Source organism: Peromyscus eremicus, chromosome 5 (genome assembly GCF_949786415.1).
Source record: "Peromyscus eremicus chromosome 5, PerEre_H2_v1, whole genome shotgun sequence".
Taxonomy (NCBI): domain Eukaryota; kingdom Metazoa; phylum Chordata; class Mammalia; order Rodentia; family Cricetidae; genus Peromyscus; species Peromyscus eremicus.
Window position 1 is genome coordinate 9,487,235 of NC_081420.1, and position 21,470 is coordinate 9,508,704.

The 21,470-nt window shown below is 42.1% G+C and overlaps 1 protein-coding gene across 3 annotated transcripts in view; it reads right to left on the minus strand.

Moving 5' to 3' along the window:
* Positions 1-21,470, minus strand: part of Faf2 (Fas associated factor family member 2) — a 42,210-nt gene that overhangs the window by 11,958 nt on the left and 8,782 nt on the right. For 2 of the 3 annotated variants that reach the window (XM_059262912.1, XM_059262914.1), the window contains 3 exons: positions 10,760-10,828; positions 6,290-6,424; positions 2,464-2,540 (listed from right to left, as the gene is read on the minus strand). In XM_059262912.1, the coding sequence (XP_059118895.1) occupies positions 2,464-2,540; positions 6,290-6,424; positions 10,760-10,828 (281 nt within the window). The remainder of the gene's footprint in view (positions 1-2,463; positions 2,541-6,289; positions 6,425-10,759; positions 10,829-21,470) is intronic. The other variant, XM_059262913.1, reaches the window with a different exon arrangement.

The window sequence follows — 21,470 nt, forward strand, 5'->3', positions numbered from 1 at the left end:
GTGTAGAGCCTGGCTCAAAAGCCACAGGGCTGTCAAGTGTTCCACTATCTGCTCAAGAAGAATGCACACCACTAGGACTACAACATTCCAATGCTGGCCTAACCCTTCTTGAGTGCTTTCTGCAGAAAAACAGGGCTAGAAGGACTGGGTAAGGAAGATCACAATCCTAGACACTGTCTACCATAGCAGCCACTAACTACTTATGGCTATAAATTTAAATACATTAAATTAAATACAGTTAAAATTCAGTGCCTCAGTCACACCTGTCATGTTTCAAGTGCTCAACAGACACACGTGGTTAGTGATTTCCACACTGAACAACGGAGACAAGGAATGTGTCTTAGTCAAAGAGTACACAGGACAAACACTGCTCTAGAGCAGACACCTCCTTCTGCATCCTCCGTCTTACAGCTTCCTCTCCTTTATGTCCTTCTGGGATTCTGATTGTTTTTAACTCATACTCTCAAGTTACTCAAGTTATCAATAGGAACTTCAAACCTGAACTTAGTCACAACTTACTTGTTCTTCAGAGGGGCAGGTAACTTTGCTTCATTGTGTTTGCACTGATGGCATCCATAAAACTGACCCAGGTGTGGGGTACTGTTAGCGACTTTAGAGTCAAGGATGCATTGCCTAATGAGCCCATACATCTATTCCCAAAGAGCCTATCCTATCACACTGCACCTTACCCCTTCTTTATGCTTTGGGTTTCCATAGAAGGCAGTGGGGTAGAGGATGAAGTAGGACATTTCACATTAAGTTGCCTGGGTGACACCACTGCATTAAAATTAGTAAAACATGCCATGCATATTTTCCAAAGGAAAGCAAACAATATTTACTTGAATTTTTTAGCATAGGAAAAGATAACTACACTCTGATACTTTCTTTACCAATTCTTGAGCCTATTAGTACTTCAACAAATTCTCCACATGTATGCAATGATATTTAGTTTTTCCTAAGTCATTAAACCAAATTCATCAATACAAACATTCCAAGAAAATTAAAGATATAAAATGTCATTACTTCTATATATAGGGAAGAAGTTACGAGTGTTTCAGAAGGCCAGTACTTTGACTATTTTTCTGAAAAGATTATTTAGGGTTATCTCTTTTTAAGTGTCCAAATTCTAGGAAGTGGTAAAGGCTTTAAGTCTACTGTTTCTCACTACACTGTATTTCCACAGCCAACTTAATTTAAGAACTATGTGTCGACTCAGTTTTCATTGTGATTTTGAAAGATTTTATGGTTCCACATGCCCATTCCTGAATAAAAGAGATGGGAAAACTACAAAGCAAGTAGCCACTAAGAAGTCTGCACTAGCCAGGTGGTGGTGGCGCACGCCTTTAATCACAGCACTCGGGAGGCAGAGGCAGGCGGACCTCTGAGCTTGAGGCCAGCCTGGTCTACACAGAGAGTTCTAGAACAGCTAGGGCTATGGGTGGGTGGGGTGTTCTTTGCTACAGTAAGGATGCCATTAAACAAGAGACCAAGGGGAAAGAATTATCCAATCCCTGAACTTCTGCAGTGGCTGGGTCCTTACTTCCAGCCTCTGCTATTCAGAGCAGAGCAAAAGCTACCCTGAATTTGGAAGGGGCACTGTGTACACACTGTACTTCCAGCTCCATCTGCTGGCCTGCACATCACACTCATTCATTCATACTCTCCCCATCCCTTTCCAAACTCAAAATCCTCTTGCCTCATTCTCAATAGGATTATAGGTGCGTGCTACCACACCTAGCCTCCAATGAACATTTCAGTCTCCGACAAAGCCTGGGTGTAACTCCAGACCATATTCTGTGCTAAGCCTGATCTGCCAGAAGTCAGGTCACACTCAACATTTCCTAGCTCTGGACACACACTATAGCTTCCCATGGTAAGTTCTTTGAATGGTACACAAAGAAAGCTTGATGGTGAAGGTATGAAACAAATGGGTACATATACAAAAGGGTTCCAGTGTTGGCAACCTAAGCATTGCCAGGGCAGAGTGAAATGTACAAAACACTGCCTAGAAAGATGCCAACAATCTATGGCAAAGTGGGTTGTTTCAGAACAAGAAAATCTTCTGGGACTGTAGTGAGGTAGAGAAGAAGTGGTTTAGGGTAAAAGTTCCTGGAGTATGAAGTTAGGAGATGGACAATGGTGGTTAGAAAGGAAAGAGCACGGTGATTAACTTGGGAATGTAGTGGTGACAAACGTGGTGGGGGAGGGAAAGATCAAAAAACACAGGCAGATTAATTTGACTCCTACAAACAACAGCCAGGACCAATTTAAAGCCATTTATAACACCTTCCACTATGTAACAATTTAAAACATTTTTTTTACTATACAAAAAGAGAGTGCAGGAAGAATATTTAATCTGGTAACAAACTGGCTAGTAACAAATGATTGAGCATCAAGCTTACTTTAGTCTAAGTTTCAGAGCCCACCCTGCTGCTGGTAGTACATAAACACAGAGGTACATACCTAAATATATCAAGTATCGTGTAATAGGTAAACCGGAATGGAAGCATTATCAAGTAATAACCCCATCCAAGCAGCCCCTGAAATTCCAAAAACAAAGTTAGAGACCTCATTCTCTTAATGTCCAACACTTCAGAAGATGGGTAGTTTGTATTTCCATGCCCCTGACCCCACTATGGTGACTCTTCTTTCTATAATATACAGTGTCCTCTTCCTGGCAATCTCAGCCTTAGATGCTACTGCTTTTGGTATTATTTCATCTAAGACTATTACTTTTTTCCACAGGATTTTTATCTTTAATCTCCATAACATTCTCCAGCAACTACTTATTATATTCATCGTCAACTTCAAGTTTCTCCCCACGTAATAAATATTCATTCTTTCCATTTTATATTTAAACATCAACATATGGCACACAGAAATATCAAGAGAGATGATTATTATTACTTTGGACACCTGTATAAGTCTATTATCATAAGGATAAATCCTTATAGCTACTAATCTTTGTAATAACATTAATTAACCTTATCTTATTGCTGTCATATACAAACAGGGCTTATTGTCACACCGTGTCAACATGTCCTGTGTATCATCAGGGGGAGCTCTAAAGCTGAATGGGGACCAGGGTCTCAATCACAAAGTGAGCCAGTTCAAGCTGAGGAAACGGGTATATAGAGAACTATTCCTTGAGTTATGTATTGCTGCAGGAATTTGGAGTTTCTTGTTTGTTTGTTTGTTTGAGACAGGCTGTCTCTATAGTCCTGGCTGTCCCAGAACTCAGTATGTAGCCCAGGCTGGCCTGCTTGAGGCAGCTGAATGCTAGTATTTCAAGCAGGTGCCTTTACTTGGCAAGCCTGTACTCATCTACTTAGTCTTTCTTCCCTTTATCTATGGCTTTTTTTTTCTACAGTTCAGTTATCCTCAGACAACTGAGGTCTGAAAATAATAAGTGGAAAATTCAAAAACTAAATAATTTGTAAGTGTTAAACTGCAAATTGAGTAGTGTGGTAAAATAGTGTGCCATGCTGTTCACTTCCCACTCAGGAAGAATCTCTTCATCCAGCATTCCATACATGACACCTGCCTATTAGAATCTTAGTAGCCATCCTGGTTAGCAGATGTGTCAAGGTGTTGCTTGTGTTCAAGTAATCCTTATTTTACTTAAAAAAAAAAAAAACCAAAAAAAAAAAAACAAAAAAAAAAAACGGCCCCTGTGCTGGGCGGTGGTGGTGCATGCCTTTAATCCCAGCAGAGGCAGAGGCAGGCAGATCTCTGTGAGTTTAAGACCAGCCTGAGCTACACAGTGAGTTCCAGGAAAGGTGTAACACTATACAGAGAAACCCTGTCTTGGAAAAAAACAAAAAACAAAAAAAGAAAAAAACAAGGCCCCTGCTAGACATGGTGGTGCATGGTTTTAATGCCTGTTCTGGAGAGGCAGAGGCAGGTGGATCTTTGTGAGTTTGAGGCAACCTGCTGTACACAGCAAGTTCAAGGGTAGGTAAGGCTACATAAGAGACCTGGTCTCAAGACAACAACAACAAAACTAAATAATTAGCTGGAACTGATATGGCAAAGGGAAATCACAAAATGACCCATTTAAGTGAACAGGTAAGACTTAAGCCAGGAAACCATATGGTGAGGTTGCTAATATCTACAATAACAACCAATCTTTTGTTCATAAAATTGTGAAGGAGGAGAAATCTGTGCTGGTTTTGCTGCTGCCCCTTCAACAGCAAAAGTGATAGTAAATGCTTGGTGAAGATGGAAAAAGCATTAAATAAAAAGGCTTAGCAGTACAGAGTCTCGGGTTTCTACCCTGGAAGTGTATCCTCTACAGAAAAGGGTAATTAAGCTCCACATTTATCTGGGGACATGGCTGCACTACGTTGCCCAGGCTATCCTCAAAACTTGTGATCCTCCTGCCTCAGCACTTTGTTTGCCTGCTTTTTTTAATTCTAATTTTAATTTTATGTGTATGGGTGTTTTGCCAACATGATGTCTGTGTATTATGTGTGTGCCTGGGAGTTGTGGAGGCTGGAAGAGGGCACTGGATCCCCTTGTGACTGGAGCTACAGATAAGTGTGAGCCACCATGTGGGTGCTGGGAACCCAACCTAGGTCCTCTGGAAGAGCAGCCAAGTACTCCTGACTGCTGAGTCATCTCTGTAGCCACGCCTCTTCTCCGTGGCAGTGTCTCATAAACAGAGCTGGGCTGTCCTTGAACTAGAGCTCCTCCCCCCTCAGCCTCCCCAGGGCTAGGATCACAGGCATGCACCACCGTCTAAAGCCATTTTGCAACATTAAAGTACTCCATACACATAAACAAAAAAAGGTATGATAATGGAGTACTTTTAATTGTTCTAGGATTTACTGAAGTGCTTAAAAAGTTTTTTTTTTTGTTTTTCTTTTTAAATTCTAAATGGATGTTCAAGGGATGAGTATCATCACTCAAGGATAAGATAAGCTCCAGAAAGTTCTTTGGAGTTCATGATCAGTTATCTATCTAATTTCCTTAAACAGATCATGAGAAATCAGACTGTAAATAGGAAAGCTAAGACAAAAGGATCCAGAGTTCGTTCGATGATAACCTGGACTACATACTGAGATCCTGCCTCGAAAAGAGAGGAAGTGGATCAACAGGCAGAGGGGTCTGCTCTCCCTGTGACCCACATGGTGGAAGGAGATAACTGACTATGCAGGCTGTCCTCTGACTACATGCACACATATACAAATTAACAAAATGTGATACAACAATGTTTATAAAGGAAAGAAAGGGGGAGGGGGGAGGCAGAGGCAGTGAAGGAAAGGAAGGAAGGGAATGAATGGGGAGGAGGAGAGGAGGAGGAAGGGAGCAGTAAATTAGTTCTTTCTGGACCTCTACACACCCTAGGAGCAGTCAAATGGTGCATTCTGAAGTGCACCACCTCTATGCCACCAGTCCTTCAAAACAGCGGCACAGAATTCCCAAAGACTCTAAGCATTTCCTTAAAAGTAGCTGAAGTCAAGTAAACTCAAGTCACAAAAAACTTATCAGATTGCAATTTAATGGTAGAAAGTTGCCAGGTACGGTAGGTTGTTCATGCAACCATTCCAGAACTCAAAGGCTGAGGTATGAAGAATGTCCAAGGTTTGAGGCAGCCTGTCCTACACAGTGAGTTCTAATTCAGCCAAGGCTGTGGTGAGTTGACAACTAGTCTGGGTTATTTAGTGAGCTCCTGTCCAGCCCAGGTTATATGATGATTTCCGGTCCAGCCTAGGCTAGACTGAGTTGACAGCCAATCTGGGCTACAGTGTAAAATCATGTCTCCAAACAAAACAACACACACACACACACACACACACACACACACACACACACACACACATACACACACACAGAAAGGGGGGCTGAAGAGATGGCTCGGTGGTAAGAGCACTTACTGCTCTTACAAAGGACCCAGGTTTGGTTCCCAGCACCCACATGGTGGCTCACAATGGCCCATTTCCAGTCCCCAGGGATGCAGTGCCTCTTCAGGCTTTCATGGGCTCCTGCAGGCATGTGGGCACAGACATATGCTCGAAGCAGCTCTATTCAGCCTACAGCAGACATTTCAAAAGCAAGTTGCTCAAGACAAGGTACAGAAAATATTTTCTCAGTAAAGAACAGAAAAATAGTTCCTATAGCAATTCATTAAAAGATCCAGGGAAACTGATAAACCCATTAAGTCTTCCAAGGGCCCATACCTAACAAGTTTATACTGCCAACACTTCTTTTGCTCTATCGCACGAAGATAACAAAACCAAATGGGTGAAATCGTTAAAAAGGGGGATATTCTAGCTACAAAACTTGCCCTTGGTTGTGGTCTTGAGACAACATAGCTGTAGATCCTGTGATCAGCTGTATTAACCTGTAGGGGTCGGGACGGAGGTGGATTGAAAACACTCGGTACACCCTCTTGCTCATTCAGTCTGTCCTGGACTGCAGCCTGAGAAGGAAAACAGAACGCAGAACTTCAGTGATGCTCAAATCCACCCAAGAGGAAATTACTGTTTGGTGTCTCAAAACTACACAAAGGTCACTTGATGAGTACATGTCAAGGGACCTTTATCCTGCTATGCTATGGGGCAATGAGAAATCTTACACGGTGGAATCGGCAACTTGTCCTGAAGCCACATTTATACAGTAAGCACATTATTACTAATATGTGTTATTCAGAATGGCTAAAGTACAACGTGCTTTACCACACAACCCCAGGAAAGGCAGTCCACAGAATACAGTAGGACAGCACCTCCAGGGTTGTGCAGTGGGCGGGACTGACCATCAGTATCTGACAGGCAGTTTTGGAAAGAGAATATAGTCTGAATACAGCCCCACAGCACGGAAAGAGACTAACTTACGAGTCGTAGATTCTTTCTCTTTGTTCTTTAAAATTCAACTATTTATTTCACATCCCGGCCACAGCCTGCCTCTCCCCATTCTCCCCTCCCAGTCTGTACCACCCCCCCCCACTCCCCCCACCCCCGCTTCAGTCTCTCTCCAGGAAAGGGTGGCTCTTCCATGAGTACCAACAAAACACAAGCCTTAGATTCTTTATGTGCAAAATTGAAGGAAACTTAATGCTTAGAATTAATCTGAAAAAATTTTAAATTTATTTAACTTTATTTTTTGTACATTGGTGTAACTCCACTGGAACTGGAGTTACAGACAGTTGTAAGCTTTCATGTGGGTGCTGGGAACTGAACCTGGGTCCTCTGGAAGAACAGCCAGTGTGCTATTAACAGCTGAGCCATCTCTCCAGCCCTGAAATTTATTTTTATTTTATTTTATTTTTTTAGTAAAGAAACAGATTTGTTTAAAAAAAAAAAGTGAGAAATTCTTCAAAGTAGGAGGAATTTGAAGGGAAGGTCAACTTAATCTGAATATTCAGGGCTTGGGATGTAGCTCAGTTGATGAGCGCTAGCATGTATGAGGCATAAACCATCGCTTTAGTCCCAGAACTCAGGAGGTGGAGAAGGGAGGATCAAAAGTTGGTGGTCATTTTGAGCTATATAGGGAGTCTGAGTCAAGCCTTGGCTAGAGATTCTATCTCAAAAACAAAACAAAACAAAACAAATTCACCAAGAAAAAAAATCTGAATATTCAGGTTTAAAAAAACAAAAACGCCGGGCGGTGGTGGCACACGCCTTTAATCCCAGCACTCGGGAGGCTGAGGCAGGCGGATCTCTGTGAGTTCGAGGCCAGCCTGGTCTCCAAAGTGAGTTCCAGGAAAGGCGCAAAGCTACACAGAGAAACCTTGTCTCGAGAAAAAAAAAAAAACAAAAAACAACCCTTCATTCTCTAAATTCTGTCTCTGAAAATAAGTTTTCTGTCTCAGTTTTGTGACAAAATTGGCCATACCCAAAGAGATGTCTGGCTTCTCCTCAATGACCTATTCTACCTGATGGGAGTACCTCTTTTGTTATTATTACTGGGATTGCTCCACCTAATAAATAATCTGAGGGGAAAATGTGGTAATGTCAGAAAGACCAGTCATATGATTTAGGGTGGGGACTTTGGATAACTGGGTATCTGTCAACTTGGAGATTGCATTCTACCATATGGGCAGCCAATCAAATCAATTATGCCTAGATAATGAAGACCAACAACAACAACCTGAAAAACCAAAACCCACTCTGGACACTTCACTAAGGTGTATGTCTCTGGGGGTTGGGGATTTAGCTCAGTGGTAGAGCGCTTGCTAGTCAAGCGCTAGGCCCTGGGTTCGGTCACTAGCTCCAGAAAAAAAAAAAAAAAAGTATATGTCTCTGGCTGTCAGTAGCTTATGCATACTGTCACCCATCTGTATAAGCAAGGTAATGCATCCTGACTCCACAGAAGATGGATATACAAATTTCCTATGTGGGAAGCCTTTGAAATCCTGTTCGAAGTCTCTTAGCTGGTTTTTAACCTACATTAGTATCCTATCAAAAACTATTATCAGGACTATGGAACAGTTTTCAGTGTGTTTCTATTGAACTAAGTGAATTCAGTGTGTTTCTAGTGAATTAAGCCTGAGGATCATTTTGGAATTCCATTGAACTCACAGTTGGTGTCCTCTTTGGGAGGGCTATGTCTTCTAAACTTGAGAAGAGAACTTAACCTTTATGGTTTGATTAATTCCAGGCAGTCAAATCATACTCAGTGGGCAAAGAATAATCTTTCAGGTCTGGCAAGCTGGCTCAGTGGGTATCTTAATTAGCTTTTTGTCAACTTGGCAGAAGCTAGGTTCATCTGGGAAGAGAGAACCTCTACAGAGAAGATGCCTCCATGAGACTGGCTTATAGGCAAGTTTGTGTTGCATTTTCTTGACTAATGATTGATATGAGTGGGCCCAACTCACTGTGGGTGATGCCACCCCGGGGCAGGTGGTCCTGGATAATACAGGACAGCAGGCTGAGCAAGTATGAGGAGCAAGCCAGTAAGCAGTACTCCTTCACAGACTCTATTTCAGCTTCTGCCTTTAGTTCTTGGTCTGATGTCCCTCAGTGATGGACTGTGATGTGGCATTGACTGTAAGCTGAAATAAACTTTGATCATGGTCTTTTTATCACAGCAGTAAAAACTAACTAAGCCAACAGGTAGAAGAGCTTGCTGCCAAGCTTTACCTTCTGAGGTTGGTCCCCAGGTTTCTCTACAAAGTGTAAGAATTTTGTGTTTAAACTTTCATAGGCATATTTTGTTTCTGTAACTGGAAAAAGACAAGACAATACCATTGGGAAATAAACCTTTCCAGTCACATTTAAGTTATGCAAAGTAATCTCATCAAATATGAAGGAATAAAAAACATGGATGTAGCCAGGCAGTGAGAGCACACACCTTTAATCCCAGCAACCGGGAGGCAGAGGCAGGTGAATCTCTGTGAGTTTGAGGCCAGCCTGATCTACAGAGTGAGTTCCAGGACAGGCTCCAAAGCTACATAGAGAAGCCCTATCTCGAAAAACCAAAACAAAAACAAAACAAAAAGATATAAATCTTTAGCTCACAAAATATTCAATCTTTGGTAAACACATACCTGTCAACAGCAATTTACCCCAAGAAAGAAGGAAATGGGGAGCAAGAGAGGACATGCAAGCAACTCACAGATAAGCTGTTTTTTCCACATCTGATGAGCAGAAATTTGAAACTGTATTACATAAAACACTTCAGGGTTAGGAGATGAAAGGGAGGCACAGGACTGCCCTACCTTCTTCTTCCTCCTTCTGAGACAGGCTTTGCTATGTACTTCAAACAGGGCTTCAACTCCCGATCTTCTTCCTTAGCTTCCCAAGTGTTGACATGTAGGTGTTACCATGCCTAGTTCACCCCTCCCCCAAGTATATTTGTTTTTGTTTGGAATATTTAATTTAAAATATACTCATAGATTTATGATGTCAAGAGAAAATTATTAGAGACCCAGACACCTAAATGAAGTAAAATGAAAGACTAATATGAAAAGGATAAACTGAATTACGCCATAGAAAAAAAATAAAACTTTTAATTTTGTGTACACACACACTCATGCCGGAGGTCAGGTGATGACCTCTGTGTATTTCCACAGGTGCCTTCCACTCTCTTTGAGAGAGGATCTCTTTCAGCCAGCATATATAAGCTGCTAATATGCTAGAAGTGGTCAGCAGATATCCATTAAGAATCTACCCTTTTCTTTGCCAAGGTTTCTCTGTGTAGCCCTGGCCATCCTGAAACATGTTCAGGTAGACCAGGCTGGCCTTGAATCCACAGAGATCTGTCTGCCTCTGCCTCCTCTGCCTCTGCACCATCACAGCCTAGTATCAAGAATTTAAACATAAAGGTGGGGGTGGGGTGGTGCATGCCTTTACTCCCAGCACTCAGGAAGCAGAGGCAGGCAGATCTCTGAATTCTAGGTCAGCCTGGTCTACAGGGCGAGTTCTAAGACAGCCAGGGCTACAAAAACAAAACAAAACGCTGTCTCAAAAAAAAAAAAAAAATCTATATAAGTTTTATGCTCAGAGCAATTAACGAACCCAAAATGAGAATTCTGTTGTCCTGGGGTTTCCATGCTAGTCACATTCTAGCAGAACTACTTCAAAGCAGCTAACACTGCAGTGTAATGACCACCACAGGCATGGTGGTGAGAACACCTGTTCCTAGGAAGGGATAAGGACAGAGGCACTACATGAATGGGATTCTTTATTTTCAGAGTTTCTATACCTCTACGCGTGGATTTTAAACACAAAGAAGCTATAATTCTGATATAACATAATGGGAGAAGGCGCTGTAGCAGTGGGACTTTGCTGTGAGTGTGGTAGGTGGGTGCCCGTACCTCCATATTCCAGTTATGCTGCTCCAAAGCAAGGCGACACTGCTCCATGGATTCTATGCCAGTCAGATCCTGAAAGGAAGGGGAAACACAAGGTCACTATGGGACTGGGGCTGAGTTGGCTGAGTGCTTGTCTAGTTTAGCATGCACAGAGCCCTAGGTTCCATCGCCTGCACTGCATAAACCAGGTATGGCAACACCTGCAGGGATTAGCAACTGGGGTGTAGGAAGAAGGGTCACTGTTGGCCATTTAGTCCTGTGCTTGCCTCGCACATACAAGGACCTGAGGTTAACTCCTAGAGCCTATGCAAACCTGGACTACGGAGCACACGCAACTGGCTTTCTAGGTTCCTTTCTCACTACCTCCTTCGGGTGTCCAATCCACATCAAACCTAACAGTTCATATGCATATCACATGCCTGAAAATCATTCAACACAGTACAAAAGCCACATCCCTCCCTCCACTCAGAGACCTTTCATTCAACAAATGCTTACTTCAGGGTACTATACGAAGATGAGTTAAGGCACTCTCTACTGTCAAGAAATTCCTAACCGCTGGCAACCACAGAGACAGTGATTTATCTCAACCAGACTGTTAAGTCAAAACAAAGTTTCTTGTCTTGATTGTGTACTCTGTATCCAAGGACAAGATTTTACTTCTAGAATTTAGTTTCCTTTATGTACAATGTTTACTCTGGATCAGATAATCTCTCCAGACTTTTTTCTAACAATTATTTTTGTATGAGTGTTTTGCCTGTATTTTGTGCAATCCATGTGCACCTGTGCCCTTGGAGGCCAGCAAAGGGTGAAGGATCCCCTAGAACTGGAACTATCATGTGAGTGCTGGGAATCTAACTTGGGTCCTCTGGGAAAGCAGACAGTGTTTTTAACCTCTGAGTCACCTCTCCAGTCCCCTTTCCAAAGGTAACAAACAAAACTCCAAATTTTCATTTCTTCCCTTTTTAACCTTCACTTTTTAAGACAAATCTCAATGGACCTGACACGCACTGACTTCGAGGCTCTAGTGCTGCGGTTACAGGAGTGTGCCATCACCCTCTGGCTTTTAACGTGGAGTCGAGTCTGAACTCAGACCCTCCTGCGTATGCAGCAGGCACTATAACCAACTGAGTCGTCTCTTCATCACAATCTGAAATACTACAAACCAGTGTTACTGGTCTAGGAAGCCTGAGCTATCGAACAAGAGCCTCCCCCCCCCACCCCCCCCCCACAATCTTAAAACACATATTTTTTCCTTGGGCAGAAGCAATGGTTCAATGGTTAAGAAGTATGTTTTCTGTTTTCTTTTTGCCAGGTGGTGGTGGCTCACACCTTTTTTTTTTTTTTTTTTTTTTTTTTTTGGTTTTTTGAGACAGGGTTTCTCTGTGAAGCTTTGCGCCTTTCCTGGAACTCACTTGGTAGTCCAGGCTGGCTTCGAACTCACAGAGATCCGCCTGGCTCTGCCTCCTGAGTGCTGGGATTAAAGGCGTGCGCCCGGCAATGTGGCTCACACCTTTAATCCCAGCACTCGGGAGGCAGAGTTAGGCAGATCCCTGTGAGTTTGAGGCCAGCCTGATCTACAGAGCAAGATCCAGGACAGGTACCAAAGCTACACAGAGAAACCTTGCCTTGGAAAAAAAACAAAAACAAAAGAAGAAAACAAAACAAAACAAAAGTATGTACTGCTCTTGCTGAGGATCTCAGTTCAGTCCCAGCACCCGCAAAAGTAGCAATCCTCTGTAACTACAGCTTTTAGGGAGATTCAATTCCTCTGTCCTCTGTGGACACCTACGCTCATGTGCATCTACACATAATTAAAAACAAAAATAATCTTTAAAAAGTATACATACAAGCCAGGCATAGTAGTGCACACCTTTAATCCCAGCACTCTGGAGGCAGAGGCAAGCAGATCTCTGTGAGTTTAAGGCCAGTTTGGTCTACAAAGTGAAATCTGCTTCAAATAATAATAATAATAATGATAATAATAACAATAAATTGTATTATATATATTGTGTGTACACACTAATGAAAAATTTTTTTTCTCTTTGAGACAGGGTTTCTCTGTGTAGTCCTGGCTGTCCTGGAACTCAGAGATCTGCCTGTCTCTGCCTTCCAAGTGCTGGGATTAAAGGCATATGCAACCATGCCAGGCTCAAATGAGATATTTCAAAAAATATGTCATTATAGTTAACTGTGATGAATATACTAATTAAGACTGTTAAACAGGAAACACTGAGCGTAGGGAACACGGGAATTTTATGTATTATCAGTGTAATTTCGTGTAAATTTAAATGTATTCTAAAATGAAAAATTATTTTAAAAGTAAAAGGCAGGCAATGTAGGTCAGTGGTAGAGTACTACCTTAGCATGCACAAGACCCTGGATCATCCTAGGATGAGCTTTCAAGCTGGCAAACAGAAGCAGGCAGCAGGGTCATCTAAGGACAGTGTTTCTCAGTATTACCCACCTCTAAGAATCCTTTTTGAGGGGCTGAAGAGATGGTTCAGAGGTTAAGAGCATTGGCTGTTTTTCCAGAAGACCCGGGTTCAATTCCCAGCACCCATATGTCTGTAACTCCAGTTCCAGGGGATCTGACACCCTCACACATACATGCATGCAGGCAAAACACCAACACACATAAATGCTGTGGGATGGTCTGTATGTCAAATGTGTTGCTGATTGGTCAATAAATAAATCACTGATTAGCCAGTGGCCAGGCAGGAAGTATAGGTGGGACTAACAGAGAGGAGAATTGAGAGAACAGGAAGCTGGGTGAGAGAGACACTGCCAGCCACCATCAGGACAAGGAAGATGTAAAGTACCGGTAAGCCACAAGCCACGTGGCAAGGTATAGATTTATAGAAATGGATTAATTTAAGCTGTAAGAACAGTTAGCAAGAAGCCTGCCACAGCCATACAGTTTGTAACCAATATAAGTCTCTGTGTTTACTTGGTCGGGTCTGAGCGGCTGTGGGTCTGGCAGGTGAGAGAGATTTGTCCTGAGGTGGGCCAGGCAGGAAAACTCCAGCTACACATAAAAAAAAAAAAAAAAAAAAAGGAAGCACTTTTCGTCTTATGCTGGGGAATGAACTCAAGAAACAAGGCCGCACCACTGAACCTCACTCCCAACACTTAAGAAGACTTAAAATCATCTACATATGCCTAGACCTCCCACTCTAAGCAGTTTAATCAGATTCTCTGAAGGTAGTACAGTGGTGCACACCTTTGATCTCAGCACTTGAGAGGCAAAGGCAGGTGGATTTCTGTGAATTCAATGCCAGGCTGGTCTACAGAGCAAGTTCCAGGACACAGACCTGCTTCAGGGAGGAAAAACAAACAAACAAACCAAACCAAACAACAACAAAACAGTATTCAGTATTCTCTCTGGACAAATCCAGGGCCAGTCTAGGCTACTGGGAGAATTCCAGGACAACTTTAGCTACACTGTGAGATCTGGTCACAAACATCCTCATCATCAGCTCTTAACCTGTGGGTTAAGAGGACCCCTTTGGGGGTCGAATGATCCTTTCACAAAGAGTTGCCTAAGACCATCAGAAAACACAATATTTACATTGTAATTCCTAACAGTAGCAAAATCACAGTTATGAAGTAGCAACAAAAACAACTTTATGGTTGGGGATTCCCACAACACGAAGAACCATATTAAAGGGCTGCAGGATTAGGAAGGTTGAGAACCAGACCTTGAGCATTTTCATTTTTTTCCCCTTAGGAATATGCACATTTTAAAACCTTGAAAGACACTGCCAAAGCCAGTATAAAGCTGTCATAAAAACGACCTCAGTTACACTGTCCAAGCTGGTTGCCAGTGTAAGTCAAAAGCTACCTTATTCCCATCTAGTGTCAACATGTATTTTCTAATGCCAGAGGGGAGGGGAGTTTCCCAGAACAGACTCCACTGGCTTTAATACCCCATGTGCTTTCTCAGCAGAAATATGTTTAGCTATCATGCAACTTAAGGAAGGAGGGATACATTGTGTCTCACGGCTTGACGGTGCAGTCCACCATGGCAGGGAAGTGCAGGGGGCAGGACTGTCAAGCAGCTGGTCACATGGCACTCACTACCAGGAAGCGGAGAGGGTGAGCACTTACGCTCACCTATCCTCCTCTTTATCCATCCCAGTACCCCAGCTCAGGAAATGGTGCTGCTCACTTTCAGGGCAGGCTTTCCCATCTCAATTAACCTAATCTAGATAAATCCTCACAGACAAGCCCAGAAATCTGTTTCCACGGTGATTCTAAATCTCATCAAGTTGACAGTCAAAAAGAAGTAAAACAGAAATAAGTAACGTTAGACTCAATAACCTCAGAGATTTTCAGTTCTTTTCACAGTAAATTTATTTGAAGTCAACAGATCATAATTTTGTCTTTAAAAAAAAGATTTTTGCTTCTGTGCATGTTTATCTGTATATATATGCTATTTGTGTGATGAACAGAAGAGGTGTCCGATTCCCTGGAAGGCGGTTACAAATGGCTGTGAGCTTCCTAACATGGGTGCTAGGAACCAAACTCAGGTTTTCTGGAAGAGAAGCAAGTGCCCTTAACCATTGAACCATTCCTCCAGCCCAGCCTATCCTTTTTTTTTTTTTTTAAATCAATTTCTTTTAGAGTGTTAGGGGGTTGAATCCAGGGTCTCACATAGGCTCAGCATATCTTTAGCCCTGCTTGCCAGTGTCACGCCTTATCATACACTAGGGAATGAGTGACTTCGCCTGGTGGCGGCGGCAGTGGGGGCAGGGGGCAGAGGCAGGCAGATCTCTGAGTTCCAGGCCAGCCAGGACTAGAGACAGAGAAACCCTGTCACAAACAAACAAACAAACAAACAAACGCCAGGCAATGGTGGTGCACACTTTTGATCCCAGCACTTAAGAGGCAGAATCTCTGAGTTTGAGGCCAGCCTGATCTACAGAGCGAGTTCCAGGGCAGCCAGGGTTACAAAGAGAAACCCTGTCTCAAAAAACAAAAAACAAAAAACAAACAAAAAACCCCAAAACCAAACAAAACCAAAAAATAACTAAGAAAAAAAAAAAAAGAAAATTAATGACTCTTATTCTACCCTGACAGCTTTTCCCCCCATTCTCATTCTCTCTCTGCTTACATGTAGGCAGGTGTGTGTGTGTGTGTGTGTGTGTGTGTGTGTGTGTGTGTATACACATGTGCGCGTGCATGCCTGTGGGGGCCATAGAATGATCCTAGGTATTTTCCTTAGAGGCCACTCAATTTGTTTGTTTGGTTTTGGTTTTTTGAAATGGAGTGCTAGGATTAAAGGCATGCACCACCACTGCCAGACTTCTTCCTCGTTTCTTACGCATCATCCTTATTAGTTTTGTTTCTACTGTGTCAGAAACTATTTTGGCTATCTTCAAAATGTTGAGTGATTCTATGAGAAAAATATTACCATCAGGTCACGCCCACCATGAGTTAAGATCTGCGTATGAAGTCAGTGAACTGGTTTGCTTACATGCAGACTTACTGACATCAGATGGGACTTGAGACAACACAGAAAGAACAGGAGCAATCGGAACAAAGGCTAAATTCACCTAAGGCTCCTTTTCCCTCTAATCTCTTGCCATAAGGCAAATGTTGAAAACTGTTGCCACACACCCTCAGGCAGGCCCATCTGAGTCTGTCTTATTCCTCCACTTCTCGGACAGAATTCCCTGCCATGAATTGACCTCCCGATGATTTAGGAGCTGCATTCAGATACAGTAATTTACACAAAAGTATAAGTGATGACAACATCAGAGAAAGATGGGCAATATTTATTGTTGGGAACCAAAATATCCTGGAGTTCCAATCCATCTCAAGTACTATGTAGAGGGATATTAGGAGAGTGTGTGAAGTACTTTCCTCCATCTAACCCTGTTCTAACTTCCATCTACTCAGAAGTTAAAGGGATGCTGATCACTTGAAAAATAAGTACTGAATTATTATGATTGCTGATCTAGCTCTTAGGAGAGTATAACTCAGGGAGGAAATCACAACAGGCTGGGTGTGTAACAATTTAACCAGGTGTCATAATGAACTATTTGGATATGGATTGGGAAACCAGGGTATACTCACCTGCCTTTCCTAAGTGTCTCACTTTCCACATCTCAAGTGTTTGTAATAACACACTCGGTAGACACCTAAGTGCTCTATGCTCCAATTGGCTTGCTGAGGTTTATATTTTAAGTTATTCCCAGAGTAAAACTTGGCAAACAAAACAAACAAACAACAACAACAATTAAAAAAAAAAAAACAACAACCCTGTAACCTTTGTTTTCTCCTTCCCACCAGACAGGGAGGGCAGGTTTGCTAACTCAGGAGAAAAATGGAATTTAAAGTCCATTCAGAAAGTGATGACTACCAGGCTTTGAGCTCCAACTCAAGCTCTTAGAGACCTTCACTGTTTACACTTAATTCTCATCAGTTCCCACCCTAAACACCTACACTGAGTAATAAGCAACTGTGTGTGTAAAACCCTCATTTTTAACAACAAGAAAGCCGCCAGGCGGTGGTGACGCACACCTTTAATCCCAGCACTCAAGAGGCAGAGACAGGCTGAACTCTGTGAGTTCGAGGCCAGGCTGGTCTACAGAGTGAGTTTCAGGAAAGCCAAGTCTGTTTTTCACAGAGAAACCCTGTCTCAAAAACAAAAACAAACAAACAAACAAACAAAAAAGGAAAGCTAAGTATCCAAAGGTTACACTGCCTGGCCAGTAACAACTTCCAAAGTCCAGGTTCTCTTAAGCAGCAATGCCTCCTATTATTTGATACTCATGTTTGAAAACAAGCTCCCAATTCTTAACTCAGAAAATTTGAATGTTTATTGAAAATACGATAATTTGGCTGGATGGTGGTGCATGCCTTTAATCTCAGCACAGGCAGAGGGAGGTGGATCTCTGAGTTCAAGGCCAGCTTGTTCTATAGAACAAGCCAGGGCTACAAAAGAAACCAACCTTGAAGAAAAAGAAAAAAAAAAAGAGATAAAGAAAGAGGAGAGAGAGAAAAAAAAACAAAAGAAAAAATTTTTTCTTCTTTATGCCCATATCAACAAATATGTTTATATAATTTTACTCAAACACCAAATGGTTTGCAATCAACTAAGACTAGAAAATGTGGGGCTGGACAGTTGGCTCAGCAATTAAGAACACCTGTTCTTAGCCGGGCAGTGGTGGCGCACGTCTTTAATCCTAGCACTTGGGAGGCAGAGGCAGGTGGATCTTCATGAGTTCAAGGACAGCCTGGGCTACAGAGTGAGTTCCAGGACAGGTGCAAAGCTACATGGTGGATGACAACAACCAGAACTTCCGTTCCAGAGGATTCAATGCCTTCTTCTGATCTATGTAGGCACAAGGCACACATATGGCTCACACAAACATTCAGTCAAAACATTCATACACATAAAACAGGTTTAAAACTATTAAGGAGAAAACGCTGCAAGCTTACAGCTTCTCTCTCCAGGTGACTTTGGCTGGCCTGGAGCTCCCTTTGTAAACCAGACTGGCCTCAAACTCACAGAGACTAGCCCATCTTGGCTTCAGAAATAAAGTATTTTAAAACGCTTTGAAATTTGAAAGGTCCTGTTTTTAAAAAGAAAGAAAATTTAACCTACAACTTTACATAGGGGAAAATCCACCACTGCCACCGCAACCACCGCACTTCTTTGGTTTTGTTTTAGTTTTTTTTTTTTTTCAGAGACAGGGTTTCTCTGTGTAGCTCTGGCTGTCCTGGAACTTGCTCTGTAGACCAGGCTGGCCTTGAACTCAGAGATCCACCTGCCTCTGTCTCCTCAGTGTTGGAACTAAAGGCTTTTGCCACTACAGTCCAGCTGAAAAATCTTTTTTAAGAACACTATTAGCTAGTCATGATGGCACACACCTTTAATCTCAGAGCTCAGGAGACAGGCAGGCAGATTTTTTTGAATTCTAGACCAGCTATGGTAATACAGTGAGACTGTATCTCAAAATAAAAAATAAAAAAAATAAAAAGCCAAAACAAAACAAAACAAAAAACCACCATTAACAGTCCTTGAAGTTTTTGTTTGTTTGTTTGTTTGTTTGTTTCTTTTTCTAAGAATCAGATTGGAAATCACTGGTTAGGCCTTTAGATGTTAAGTCAAATGCCAAATGTCAATCAAGAGACAACTATATGTATTCTAGTGGTTTCTTAAATATTTTGTATTTCATTGTATCCAAATGTTTCACAGACAAATATTTAAATCTACTTAAAAATGTTACATGAGGGGGTTGAAGAGATGGCTCAGCAGTTGAGAGCACAGTCTGCTCTTCCAGAGGACCCAGGTTCAATTCCCAGCACCTACATGGCAGCTCACACCTGTCTGTAACTCCAGTTCCAGGGCTTCTGACACCCTCACATAGACATACATGCAGGCAAAACATCAATAAGCATAAAATAAAAACAATACTAAATGAATACTAGGAGTATTGCTCATTAGAGTGTTTACTTAGCATGTATACCTTGCTTACACGCTCACACACATGCATGCACGCATGTTTCCAGAAATAAATCCACACCACTCTTAAAACTAGGTGGAATAAGTTGAACTCATTGAGAAAGCTGGGGACGCTGGAGTCCTCCACTCTTCCCGTCACTTCACCACTCACTAGACTGGTAATCGTAGGCATCCTTTTTAGGTTCAGAGTTTTAGATCATCTCAGCAGTTCAACAATGACGACAAGGTGTATCATAAAGGCATTTGTTAAGTGTTGGGAGATGAACCTGAACTTGCTTAAAATGTCAAGCACTACAGTAAACTTTGGGGAAAGTCAAATGAAATCATGTTTCCCTTAACTCCTACTCTGGTGTCCTTTCATTGGAGGTAGTTCACCAAAATGAAGAGCAAAAGCACTGTGACCTTGGCCACAGTCCTCTAAAGGTGAGTCTTTTTGTTTTTTGTTTTTTGAGACAGGGTTTCTCTGTGTACTTTTAGTGCCTGTCCTGGATCTCGCTTTGTAGACCAGGCTGGCCTCGAACTCACAGAGATCTGCCTGGCTCTGCCTCCCGAGTGCTGGGATTAAAGGTATGCACTGCCGCCACCCAGCCTTAAATATGAGTCTTCTGCTCAGAATCAAAAGTATTCCCAGAGCCAGCTTTCCCTACTTTCAACCTCCCCTTCTGCAAAAATATGCTTCTATACGGTTCAAAATAAGCTTTTAAATTTTAAGCGGGAGCAAAAACAAAAAACAAAAACAAACAAACAAACAAAAACAATTTGGGGAAAAATTTAATCTTTATTTTTTAAGTATACAGGCGTTTTGCCTGCACGCTTGCCTGTGCACCATGTCTATGCAGTGCCCACAAAGGCAGTAAGAGGGTTTCAAATCTCTAGGGACTACGGTTACAGATGGTTGTAAGGTACCTTATGGGAGCTGGAAATTAAACCCAGGTCCTCTGGAAGGCACCAGTGTTCTTAACCACTAAGCTATCTCTCCAGATCCAAAACATTAACATTTAATAATGAATACTTTCAATCCTAAAATTGGGTTTAATGCTATACATGTGAAAAAGATCAGGTACACATTTGTGTTATTTACCTTCTTGTTGCTGTGACCAAACACCAGACAAAAACTAGGGAGGAGTTTAATGTTGCTAACAGTTTGAGGGGACACAGTCCATCATGGCAAAGAAGTCACACTGCATTTGCAGTCAAGAGAGAGACCAACTGATGCGTAGCTGGCTTCCTCTCTCTTTTCATTCAGACTGGGACCCATTCTATGAGCCTTTCCTTCTCAGAAACAGCCTCATAGACACACCTTGGAGGTTTGTTTCCTAGGTGATCCCAAATCTAGTCAAACTCCTAATAAACAGTAAGACCTACAAGTTCATCCAAACACATCACTTTAAATAATAACATTCCACTTAAGTCCCTACAGTTTCACGTTCACCTCTAATGCAAAATACACTCAGGAGGCTGGAGAGATGGCTCAACAGTTAAAAGCACTTACTGCTCTTGCAGAGGACCTGAGCTCCATTACCAGCATACACATAGCAGCTCTCAATCATCTGTAACTCTAGTTTCCAGAGGAGCCAATGCCCTCTTTGGTCCTCCAAGGGCACCAGGTACACACATGGTATACAGACATACATGCAGGCAAAATACCCATATAACTAAAATATTTTTTTAAATTACATAATGAATTTAACTCAGCTGTAAAAGCCTTCCAACTCAGCTGGGAGTGGTGGCGCACACCTTTAATCCCAGCATTCAGGAGGCAGACACATGTGAATCTCTGTGAGTCTTGAGGTTACCCTGATCTACAAAGTGAATTGGAGGAAAGCCAGGGCTTTTACACAGAGAAACTCTGTCTTGAAAAACAAAAACAACCCAAAACAAACAAACAAAAAACAACAAACAAAAAATCCTTCAAATCTTAACAGTTTTAACACTGTTCAAAAAACAAGAATCCAAATTCTATTGTGAGACACCAGGCAATCTCTCTCTCTTTTTTAAAATTTATTTATTTTTATATTGTGTGCATTGGTGTTTTGCCTGCACATATGTCTGTGTGAGGGTGTCAGGTCCCCTAGAACTGGAGTTACAGATAGTTGTGAGCTGCCATGTGGGTGCTGGGAATTGAACCTGGGTCTTCTGGAAGAGCAGTCAGTGCTCTTACATCACTGAGCCATCTCTCCAGTCCCCAGACAATCTCTTAACTGTGAGTCACCACACACTAAAAAAAAGAAAAGTTGTATT